Source organism: Clupea harengus, chromosome 9, assembly GCF_900700415.2.
Source record: "Clupea harengus chromosome 9, Ch_v2.0.2, whole genome shotgun sequence".
NCBI classification, from domain to species: Eukaryota; Metazoa; Chordata; class Actinopteri; order Clupeiformes; family Clupeidae; genus Clupea; species Clupea harengus.
In genome coordinates, this window is record NC_045160.1 from 26,624,028 (window position 1) to 26,636,527 (window position 12,500).

General features: G+C 50.1%; 1 protein-coding gene across 2 annotated transcripts in view; it reads left to right on the forward strand.

The window, feature by feature from the left end:
* LOC105899717 (latent-transforming growth factor beta-binding protein 4) overlaps nt 1-12,500 on the forward strand; it is a 58,708-nt gene that overhangs the window by 15,022 nt on the left and 31,186 nt on the right. Inside the window, exons 4-8 of one of the 2 annotated variants that reach the window (XM_031573967.2) lie at nt 2,943-3,065; nt 5,603-5,767; nt 6,144-6,980; nt 7,285-7,392; nt 10,651-10,779. In XM_031573967.2, coding sequence (XP_031429827.1) covers nt 2,943-3,065; nt 5,603-5,767; nt 6,144-6,980; nt 7,285-7,392; nt 10,651-10,779 — 1,362 coding nt within the window. The remainder of the gene's footprint in view (nt 1-2,942; nt 3,066-5,602; nt 5,768-6,143; nt 6,981-7,284; nt 7,393-10,650; nt 10,780-12,500) is intronic. The other variant, XM_031573968.2, reaches the window with a different exon arrangement.

The following is a 12,500-nucleotide window of genomic DNA, read 5'->3' on the forward strand; positions in this document are numbered from 1 at the left end:
AGGCACATCTACTGAAGCACACACATGCCTTTCCCTGAAGGTATGGTGAGACCAGAGCTACTCTCGTGGTGGCGTTAGGCACATCTACTGAAGCACACACATGCCTTTCCCTGAAGGTATGGTGAGACCAGAGCTACTCCCATGGTGGCGTTAGGCACATCTCCTGAAGCACACACATGCCTTTCCCTGAAGGTATGGTAAGACCAGAGCTACTCTCGTGGTGGCGTTAGGCACATCTACTGAAGCACACACATGCCTTTCCCTGAAGGTATGGTGAGGCCAGCGCTACTCTCATGGTGGCGTTAGGCACATCTACTGAAGGTATGGTGAGACCAGAGCTACTCTCGTGGTGGCGTTAGGCACATCTACTGAAGCACACACATGCCTTTCTCTGAAGGTATGGTGAGGCCAGAGCTACTCCCATGGTGGCGTTAGGCACATCTACTGAAGGTATGGTGAGACCAGAGCTACTCTCGTGGTGGCGTTAGGCACATCTACTGAAGCACACACATGCCTTTCTCTGAAGGTATGGTGAGGCCAGAGCTACTCCCATGGTGGCGTTAGGCACATCTACTGAAGGTATGGTGAGACCAGAGCTACTCTCATGGTGGCGTTAGGCACATCTCCTGAAGCACACACATGCCTTTCCCTGAAGGTATGGTGAGGCCAAAGCTACTCTCGTGGTGGCGTTAGGCACATCTACTGAAGCACACACATGCCTTTCCCTGAAGGTATGGTGAGACCAGAGCTACTCTCGTGGTGGCGTTAGGCACATCTACTGAAGCACACACATGCCTTTCCCTGAAGGTATGGTGAGACCAGAGCTACTCCCATGGTGGCGTTAGGCACATCTCCTGAAGCACACACATGCCTTTCCCTGAAGGTATGGTAAGACCAGAGCTACTCTCGTGGTGGCGTTAGGCACATCTACTGAAGCACACACATGCCTTTCCCTGAAGGTATGGTGAGGCCAGCGCTACTCTCATGGTGGCGTTAGGCACATCTACTGAAGGTATGGTGAGACCAGAGCTACTCTCGTGGTGGCGTTAGGCACATCTACTGAAGCACACACATGCCTTTCTCTGAAGGTATGGTGAGGCCAGAGCTACTCCCATGGTGGCGCTAGGCACATCTACTGAAGGTATGGTGAGACCAGAGCTACTCTCGTGGTGGCGTTAGGCCACATCTACTGAAGCACACACATGCCTTTCTCTGAAGGTATGGTGAGGCCAGAGCTACTCCCATGGTGGCGTTAGGCACATCTACTGAAGGTATGGTGAGACCAGAGCTACTCTCATGGTGGCGTTAGGCACATCTCCTGAAGCACACACATGCCTTTCCCTGAAGGTATGGTGAGGCCAAAGCTACTCTCGTGGTGGCGTTAGGCACATCTACTGAAGCACACACATGCCTTTCCCTGAAGGTATGGTGAGGCCAGAGCTACTCTCATGGTGGCGTTAGGCACATCTACTGAAGCACACACATGCCTTTCCCTGAAGGTATGGTGAGGCCAGAGCTACTCTCGTGGTGGCGTTAGGCACATCTACTGAAGCACACACATGCCTTTCCCTGAAGGTATGGTGAGGCCAGAGCTACTCCCATGGTGGCGTTAGGCACATCTACTGAAGCACACACATGCCTTTCCCTGAAGGTATGGTGAGACCAGAGCTACTCCCATGGTGGCGTTAGGCACATCTACTGAAGGTATGGTGAGACCAGAGCTACTCTCGTGGTGGCGTTAGGCACATCTCCTGAAGCACACACATGCCTTTCCCTGAAGGTATGGTAAGACCAGAGCTACTCTCATGGTGGCGTTAGGCACATCTCCTGAAGCACACACATGCCTTTCCCTGAAGGTATGGTAAGACCAGAGCTACTCCCATGGTGGCGTTAGGCACATCTACTGAAGCACACACATGCCTTTCCCTGAAGGTATGGTGAGACCAGAGCTACTCCCATGGTGGCGTTAGGCAGATCTACTGAAGCACACACATGCCTTTCTCTGAAGGTATGGTAAGACCAGAGATACTCCCATGGTGGCGTTAGGCACATCTACTGAAGGTATGGTGAGACCAGAGCTACTCTCATGGTGGCGTTAGGCACATCTACTGAAGCACACACATGCCTTTCTCTGAAGGTATGGTAAGACCAGAGCTACTCTCGTGGTGGCGTTAGGCACATCTACTGAAGCACACGCATGCCTTTCCCTGAAGGTATGGTGAGACCAGAGCTACTCCCATGGTGGCGTTAGGCACATCTACTGAAGGTATGGTGAGGCCAGAGCTACTCTCGTGGTGGCGTTAGGCACATCTACTGAAGCACACACATGCCTTTCTCTGAAGGTATGGTAAGACCAGAGCTACTCCCATGGTGGCGTTAGGCACATCTACTGAAGGTATGGTGAGGCCAGAGCTACTCTCGTGGTGGCGTTAGGCACATCTACTGAAGCACACACATGCCTTTCTCTGAAGGTATGGTGAGACCAGAGCTACTCTCGTGGTGGCGTTAGGCACATCTACTGAAGCACACACATGCCTTTCTCTGAAGGTATGGTGAGGCCAGAGCTACTGTCATGGTGGCGTTAGGCACTTGGGCCTCTGCTGTCTAAGACACACATGGACTCTCACCCTATTAACATCTTTTTTCCCCAAACTCATACAATCCCATTGCCCCTGTCTGCAGCAAGCTTTATCATATCATGTTGGTGTGTTACATACGCACACACACACACACACACACACACACACACACACACACTAGTACATACAAATACTCACTCAAGCACACACTCAGATACACACACACAAACACATACACACACAAACCCCTGCTTGCCTGCCAGTAGATGCTCGAGCAGGAAGCCAGTACCTCCAGTGACCCGTGTGTGTGTGTGTGTGTGTGTGTGTGTGTGTGTGTGTGTGTGTGTGTGTTGTCTGGTGTAGATGTGAACGAGTGTTCACAGCCAGGCTTCTGTGACAATGGGAAGTGTGTGAACACACGCGGGAGCTACAGTTGCATCTGCAAGCCTGGATACTTACTGGACGCCTCACATGGGCTATGTGTCTGTAAGTATGGGTGGGTCGGTGTGTGTGTGTGTGTGTGTGTGTGTGTGGCATGGGGGGTTGGCATGGGGCGGAGGTGGTCGGTGTGTGTGTGTGTGTGTGTGTGTGTGTGTGGCATGGGGGGTTGGCATGGGGGGGGGGGGGGGGGGTCGATGATGCCAGTGCTGAAATATGCTTGCTGCTGGTTGCTTGTCTGCAATCATAGGAATAGAGCGTGTCTGGAGTTTCACAGGACACTCACACTCACACACACACACACATTTAAAGGATTACAAGTATAGACATAAAAATATGATTAAATATCATATATCAATGTAAATATAATTTACACTCTCAAACTCACACACGCACACACACACACACACACACACACACTCACACATTCCTCTTGACTCTCCATGCGCTTATTCCTGTTGGCATCTCCAGTAGACCTCTGGCTTGCAGACATCAGAGCCATGACCTCTGAACCTGTGTGTGTGTGTGTGTGTGTTTGTGTGTGTGTGTGTGTGTGAGAGAGAGTGTGATTGTGTGTGTGTGTGTGTGAGTGTATATTATGCATATCCCTCTCTCATAAATGCTGCTGCATCCTGCTTGTCTTGGCCGAGGCCTGGTTTGTCAGGAGTTGACAAGGAGTCCGTCTCAGCTCCTTAACTCCTTAACCTTAAGTTCCTGTGCTGGTGTCCCCGAGTGTGTGTGTCTGTGTGTCTGTGTGTGTGCGTGTGTGCGTGTGTGCGTGCACATATGCATTGTGTGTGTGTGTGTCTGCTCTCCTGGCTTGACACTAATAAGCCTGTGTGATCCTGTCTTTGACGCCTGAATCAGTTTGCTGTTGTGCTGTGTTCTACTGGGTCCAAGCATGATGGTGTCATCTGTAATGTCTGTAATGTTCTTTTTATGTCCTTTATTAGTGTGTGTGTGTGTGTCTGTGTGTGTGTGTGCGTGTGTGTGTGTGTGTGTGTGTGTGTGTGTCTGTGTGTGCGTGCGTGTATGTGTGTGTGTGTGTGTCTGTGTGTGCCTGCGTGCGTGCGTGTGTGTGCAAGTGTGCGTGTGCGCTTCTCTGTTAGCCCCCAGACAGCCTCAGGTTATTCATGTGCTTCCACTTCAGATCAGGTCTGTCCAGTCTAGAGTAGCAGCTCCCAGAATAACGCCACACTGCACTGTTCTCAGGCCAGCTATGTTCTAGAATCATCTAACGCCACACTGCACTGTTCTCAGGCCAGCTATGTTCTAGAATCATCTAACGCCACACTGCAGTGTTCTCAGGCCAGCTATGTTCTAGAATCAGCTAACGCCACACTGCACTGTTCTCAGGCCAGCCATGTTCTAGAATCATCTAATGCCACACTGCACTGTTCTCAGGCCACCATTTATGGAAGGACTTTTTGAGCAGGCTGCTGCGACCACAGGCACCATCTCCAAAGCCAAGTGTAGGGGTTTAGGGGCAGAGTAATGCAAAACTATTCCACAAAATAAACAGGCCTGTGGACCAAGTGTTCTGACTCACGCCACCACCCCTCAGAAATCATATTTGGATTTGTTGCACACACCAACATAAAAACCCATCTGTGTCCCGACGCGACCCAATACTGAATGATTCAACTCAGGCCCCGGAACACCAGCTGACAGGAACAGAAGGGAACGGCCTTTGATTTTTTTTTATTAGATTATTGGATAAAATTGATATCTTCAAAGAGGTTCAATTTAGAAACCTTATGAAGTACTTCATGCTGTCATGACCTAGGCATTTGTGTGTGTGTTTTTTTTTAGGTGTTTCTGGTTTATTTTCTTGACATGTTGCCATGGTAACGTGTGACAGCTGAGTTGTCCCCGATGTTCCTCCCCAGGCCCTCCTGTCACGGTCCTCAGTGGTTTGTGGTCCGCGCCCTATTGATAAAAGCCTTTGTTTACTCAAACTATGCTCCAGTCCAGCTGCCTCTCTCTAATCATCCGCTCTAATAGTAAATATTGAATTAGTTCTGTTCCTCAGGCCATGTGTGTGTGTGTGTGTGTGTCCGTGTGTGTGTGTCTGTGTGTGTGTGTTTCTGTGTATGTGTGTGGGTTGAACGGCTAAACGGCTTTGTATGTGGATAGCTATGGTGTGTGTGTGTGTGTTGAACGGCTCTATGTGAAACGCAATTGTGTGTGTGTGTGTGTCGAACGGCTGAACGGGTCTATGTGGAACGCCATTGTGTGTGTGCGTGTGTGTTGAGCGGCTGAACGGGTCTATGTGGAACGCCATTGTGTGTGTGTGTGTTGAGCGGCTGAACGGGTCTATGTGGAACGCCATTGTGGGTGTGTGTGTGTGTATGTTTGCATGCGCTGTGTCGCATCCGTCCTCCTTTGACTCCGAACCGACATGTCGGCCCCTGGGCTTCGGGCTGAGACCCGCCTAGACGGCAGCTTCGGAACCGAACCGGCCCTGACCTGGTCCTGACCCACCGGATCAGCACCAGACCAGGGCGGGAGTCGTCACGACGCCAGCCGTCCTCCTGTCTGTGCACTCTGACCTTATGTGACCCTTTGACACTTGACCCCTGCAGCCCATAATGTGATCTCGGAGCAGAAGGACCAGTGCTACCGCATCCTGGCGTCCGGCGCCTGCACGCTGCCCATCCTGAAGAACATCACCAAGCAGATCTGCTGCTGCAGCCGAGTGGGGAAGGCCTGGGGGAGGAGGTGCGAGGCCTGTCCCTACTTCGGCTCAGGTAGCCCCCTATTACTGCCCCTATTACCGCCCCCCCACACTGCCCCTATTACTGCCCCCCTAACCCTAACCCCTTACTGCCCCCCACACTGCCCCTATTACTGCCTGTTTTTACTGCGCTGTTTCACACTGCTAGAAGAAATAGCCAGAAATGTTACATATTTTTGTACGTAGGTATATTATATTTGTGATATGATATGAAATTATATGATATAATATGACATTTTATTATATGATATAACATTATATTACATTACATTACATTACATTATATTACATTACATTACATTATATTATATTATATTATATTATATTATATTATATTATATTATATATATATAGAGCAGCGTTTAAGTTCTCCCCGTGTGTGTTTACAGTGGCGTTTAAGGAGATCTGTCCGGCCGGGCCAGGCTACCACTACTCCGCCACCAACCTCAAGTTCAACCAGAGGCTCCTGGACCTGCACGGCACTGGAGGTCCACCGGTGGTCTCCCAGACCGGCAGCTCGGCCACGCCACAGACCAGGCCTCAGGAATCAGCCACCGGCGGCTCATCCTCCTCCTCGTCCTCTTCTTCATCATCCACGGGGGCCCAGGCTCTCTTCCCTAGGCCTCCACAGCCTGGGAGTACCGGCTCTCTCACCCCCCAGAGTAGGCCTCAGCAGCCTGGGAGCACCGGCTCTCTCACCCCCCAGTCTAGGCCTCCACAGCCTGGGAGTACCGGCTCTCTCACCCCCCAGTATAGGCCTCCACAGCCTGGGAGTACCGGCTCTCTCACCCCCCAGTATAGGCCTCCACAGCCTGGGAGTACCGGCTCTCTCACCCCCCAGTATAGGCCTCCACAGCAGCCTGGGAGTACCGGCTCTCTCACCCCCCAGTCTAGGCCTCCACAGCCTGGGAGTACCGGCTCTCTCACCCCCCAGTCTAGGCCTCCACAGCCTGGGAGTACCGGCTCTCTCACCCCCCAGTATAGGCCTCCACAGCCTGGGAGCTCTGGCTCTCTCACCCCCCAGTATAGGCCTCCACAGCCTGGGAGCTCTGGCTCTCTCACCCCCCAGTATAGGCCTCCACAGCCTGGGAGCTCTGGCTCTCTCACCCCCCAGTCTAGGCCTCCACAGCCTGGGAGTACCGGCTCTCTCACCCCCCTCTCTCCCACACACACTCAATCTGGAGGCTCTGCTACTACCCTGCAGACTGCAGACAGGGACCGAACCTGTAAGTACCAGTACCACTTCACAACAGAGTTAGTTCCATTCAGGTCCCAGAACCACTTCACAACAGAGCTATTCTAGTCTTAGCACCTCTTAACATCAGTTCTAGTTTCATTCCAGTCTTAGTACCTCTTCACATCAGTTCTAGTTCCATTCCAGTCCCAGTATCTCAGTAGGATGTCTCTCGTGAGGTTAACTTTATTAATTCAAATTAGCGCTATAGTGGAAGTCTCTTAGTAAATTTGAATCAGATAAAAAAAAAAAAGATTGATTATCACATTAGAAGCCTCTGCCTGGTCCATCCCTAGCTGTCATTCGGACCCAGACCAGCCGGACGCCTGTGGAGAGACCAGCGGTATCAGGAGTCAGACCACTGCCTGTCCCTGCCACACCCCGACCAGCAGCCCCAAGGCCAGGTACCCCCACACCGACACCATTGAGTTATGAACATTCAATCAAGAGTATACGTAAACCCTTCAACGGTTGAGTTATGAACATTCAATCAAAAGAATGCATTCAGCAACAAACGTCAGACTGTCAAATTCCATGAAAGAGTTAATTTTATGAATAGTTTGTTTCTGCAAACATCAAAGGTTTTGTATTCAACTTCCATTTCCTAAAAACCCGCCGGTGTAATGTGGAGTCGTTGAAGAATGTGTGCGTGTGTGTGAGAGTGTGTGTATGTGTGTGTGTGTGTCATAAATGACTGTGTGTGACACTCCTGACCTTTATTTAAAATGGCCTCTAGATTTCAACAGTGGCTGCTCTAACACACCAGGCTTAAGTGAGATTGAAAGAGCTAAAGGTCAGCGCATTGCTCGTGTGTGTGTGTGTGTGTGTGTGTGTGTGTGTGTGTGTGTGTGTGTGTGTGTGTGTGTGTGTGTGTGTATGTGTGAGAGTGTGAGTGTGAGAGTGTGTGGGTGTGTGTGTGTATGTGTGAGAGTGAGAGTGTGAGAGTGTGTGTGTATGTGTGAGTGTGGGTGTGTGTGTGTGAGAGAGTGTGAGAGTGTGAGTGTGAGTGTGAGAGTGTGAGTGTGAGTGTGTGTGTGTGTGTGTGTGTGTGTGTGTGTGTGTGTGTGTGTGTATGTGTGAGAGTGTGAGTCTGAGTGTGAGAGGCTTAAGTGAGATTGAAAGAGCTCACTAAAGGTCAGCGCAGTGCTCATGTTTTCCCCGTTGTGTTGTGCAATGGCAACATGATGCTTTTATTATGCCTTGCATGGGGAAAGTGTGTGTGTGTGTGTGTGTGTGTGTGTGTGTGTTTGTGTCCACTCTTGTTCACACTCCGCTGATCAAAGCAGTTTACAGTGTGTGCTCTGGGCTTGCCAAAGGGGTGATGGAAATATCAGATCTTTATGAAGTGAAACACAATGAGAGGGGGGGGAGTGGGCTCTCTCTACCGCCAGGTCCACACACACACACACACACACCCACACACACACACACCCACACACACACACACAAGTCCACACATTCATCCCAGAGTCCCTAAACAGCACAATGTGTGCACAAGTCCAAGAAGGCAGAAGCCATGTTAGGCCGAAACGCGTCTGTGAATAAACTGGTCAAAATAAGCAATGAGACAAGCTTAAGAGTGCGGTTTTTTCTACTTTAAGTTAATAGTCTTTTTCACTCGCACCCTAAATCGCCTTTATTTTGGAAGTAGAGTGCGCCTATCCTTACAAAGAAACCATATTAGGCCAGCTTTCTTCAATATGCTACCAGATTGCTAACTTCAGCTAACTTCATCATCACATCATATGAAGAGAACCAGCTAATTCAGCTAATTTATCTAGCAGTACATTTATACCCTTGAATATAACATACAGACCCACAATCCTACCGCTGTATGTTCAAAGCTCATACGCACGTATGGAGCTCAAAAATAGAGAGATGGAGGAGTGAGACCAGGGGAGAGATGGAGGAGTGAGACCAGGGGAGGGATGGAGGAGTGAGATGGAGGAGTGAGATGGAGGAGTGAGACCAGGGGAGAGATGGAGGAGTGAGACCAGGGGAGGGATGGAGGAGTGAGATGGAGGAGTGAGACCAGGGCAGAGATGGAGGAGTGAGACCAGGAGTGAGATGGAGGAGTGAGACCAGGAGAGAGACCAGAGGAGGGATGGAGGAGAGAGATGGAGGAGTGAGACCAGGGGAGAGATGGAGGAGTGAGACCAGGGGAGGGATGGAGTGAGACCAGGAGAGATATGGAGGTGTGAGACCAGGAGAGAGATGGAGGTGTGAGACCAGGAGAGATATGGAGGTGTGAGATGGAGGGGTGAGATGGAGGGGTGAGACCAGGGGAGAGATGGAGGAGTGAGACCAGGGGAGGGATGGAGTGAGACCAGGAGAGATATGGAGGTGTGAGACCAGGAGTGAGATGGAGGAGTGAGACCAGGGGAGGGATGGAGGAGTGAGATGGAGGAGTGAGACCAGGGGAGAGATGGAGGAGTGAGACCAGGGGAGAGATGGAGGAGTGAGACCAGGGGAGGGATGGAGGAGTGAGACCAGGGCAGAGATGCTGCCTTGTGTCCCACCTGGATCCAGTGGGACCTTCTAGACGGCCCATCCTCACCTTTACACCAATGCATCCGCCCCTTAGGCTTGCTGCCTGGACTGATGCCATAGGAACTGGAGAAGAACCAAGAATCTTATGAGGGGCTCAGTTGCCTAGCTACCACCTATAGTTTATGGTCTATGGCATTTCAGAATTCAGAAGGCAGAGGAACCCTTCAAACCCCTGTTAGCTTTCATCCACAGCTTCGTCCAGCTGCTGGAGGTGTGAGGACGGGCCGTTTGGCAGCAGACGTAGGCCTGATCAGTGGCGTCTCGACCCTGAGGCAGAGTTGGCGCCAGTCCCACAGGATCCAGATGGGACACAAAGCAGTGTTTGTCTCGTGGTCTCTGTCCTCCATCTCTCCCTCCATTCATCCCTCTATCCGTCCATCAGTCCGTTCCCTCATTCTTCCTTCCCTTCCTCCCCCCTGCTGGATCAGGGTTCTGTCACATACCTGGGTTTCTGATTTCTGGGAATTTTTTTCTTCTCCTCCCTTCTCCTTCCTCCTCCTCCTCCTCATCTTCTTCTTCTTTCTTTTTTTTCTTTCGTCGGAGAGAGAAATGTGTGGAGTTTGGACCGCACGGTGGAATTTGACACTGTTGCGGCCGCCACAGGGTCTAAATCTCTCAAACATCTCGAGTCGACTCTGACCTCGTTTCAAAAGCCTCGCTTAGATCCGCTAGAAAAAAAGAGAGAGAGCTGGGGAAAGGTGGTGGATGCATGTCAGCTCATCATTGCATAGGTCTGCATAGGAAAACAGAGAGGGGGGGAGAGAGAGAGGGAAGGAGGGAGAGAAAGAGTGTAGGAGGATCAGACCTCAGACACCTTAAATCTGCTCTCCTCCACTTCCTCTGTTTCAAACTGGAGTCCTGCCCTTGCCGCCATCTTTATAGTTTGTCCAAAAACACTTCAGAGTCTGGCTGGATGTACAGTACATGCAGAGGAGTTGGAGTAATCTTTTTTAACTTTGTGATTTTCTGTCTCTCTTTCTCTTTCTCTTTCTCTTTCTCTCTCCCTCTCCCTCTCCCTCTCCCTCTCTCTCTCTCTCTCTCTCCCTCTCTCTCTCTCCCTCTCTCTCTCTCTCTGTGTGTGTGTGTGTGTGTGTGTGTTTTATGTATTTCAGATTCTCGTGTGTGTGAATCCAGGCCTGGCATCTGCGGTGCGGTCCGCTGCGTCGACCAGCCCGGTGGACGGCATACGTGTGTGTGTGACCCGGGCTACCAGTTCAACGCCGCTCGACTACAGTGCCAAGGTCTGGCCCTTCCCCACTCTTTACACTGGCTCTGGGCTCCATTGCTTTGGCCTTACCTGACACTCATCCAGACAACAACAAAAAAAAAAATCTGAGTTCAGGCAGTCTTTCCACTTCAGCTCTTCCAGACCCTTTCAGGAAGAGAGCATGTTTAATAGCAGTAGTGCATTCTAAAGGGACACACCATATGCTGCATAGGAGGGTTATTACCATATGCTGGGTAGGAGGGTTATTACCATATGCTGCTTAGGAGGGTTTTAACCAGTAGTAGTGCATCCTAAGTGGACACAGCATATAATGCATAGGAGGGTTCTAACCATATGTTGCATAGGAGGGTTATAACCATATGCTGCGTAGGAGGGTTATTACCAGTAGTAGTGAATCCTAAGTGGACACAGCATATGCTGCATAGGAGGGTTATAACCATATGCTGCTTAGGAGGGTTATTACCAGTAGTAGTGAATCCTAAGTGGACACAGCATATGCTGCATAGGAGGGTTATAACCAGTAGTAGTGCATCCTAAGCATATGGAGGGTTATAACCATATGCTGCGTAGGAGGGTTATTACCAGTAGTAGTGAATCCTAAGCATATGCTGCATAGGAGGGTTATAACCAGTAGTAGTGCATCCTAAGCATATGGAGGGTTATAACCAGTAGTAGTGCATCCTAAGCACATGGAGGGTTATAACCATATGCTGCGTAGGAAGGTTATAGCTAGTAGCTGGTGGAACAGTCCTGCCCTGGTCTGGCGCTGACCCGTGTCAGTAAATATAGGACAGAAACATTCCAGCCAGTAGCCAACACTGTGACCCAGATACCAGCCGGTTCTGGAACATACTTGGCCCTGATCCGATCCAAACCCATTAAAAGGGTTACAATAAAAAGTGTTCCCGTTGCTCAACCGGTGGAGCGGTCTGCCAGAGACGCATAGTATTAAACCATAAGTCGGCGTGGAGAAATACGTGGTGTGGCTGTTACACAATGAGACTGTTATACTGTTATGAGTTAATACGAGTAGAAAACGTTTTCTTCATTACAGTTTACAGAATTACAGCATTAGTCTCATGATTTAATAGCCACACCTTGCATGTTTCGTAATTGAAAGAATGTAAACTCTAGAACAGATTGGCACCCACTCACAGCCAGGTCCACTCCAGAGATAAGAGCAGCCAGGTTCAGTCATTTACATTTACATTTAATCATTTAGCAGACGTTTTTGTCCAAAGCGACGTACAAGGGAGAGAACAGTCAAGCTAAGAGCAATAAAAAACATGGTGTAACAATAAATACTACTTTACATAAGAATTAGAAAAACGACCTAGAAAGGAAAAAGAAGTGCAGGAATGTAACTGCTGAAGTGCAAGTTACGCACTAGTCGAAGTGCCAGTTAGGACGGGAAGTGCTCTCTGAAGAGTTGGGTCTTCAAAAGCTTCTTGAAGGTAGAGAGGGACGCCCCTGCTCCGGTAGTACTAGGCAGTTCGTTCCATCAACGTGGAACTACAGTCCACAGATAAGAGGAGTCAGAGTGAGGAGGAGAAACAGAGATAAGAGGAGTCAGAGTGAGGAGGAGAAACAGAGATAAGAGGAGTCAGAGTGAGGAGGAGAAACAGAGATAAGAGGAGTCAAAGTGAGAAACAGAGATAAGAGGAGTCAGAGTGAGGAGGAGAAACAGAGATAAGAGGAGTCAGAGTGAGGAGGAGAAACAGAGATAAGAGGAGC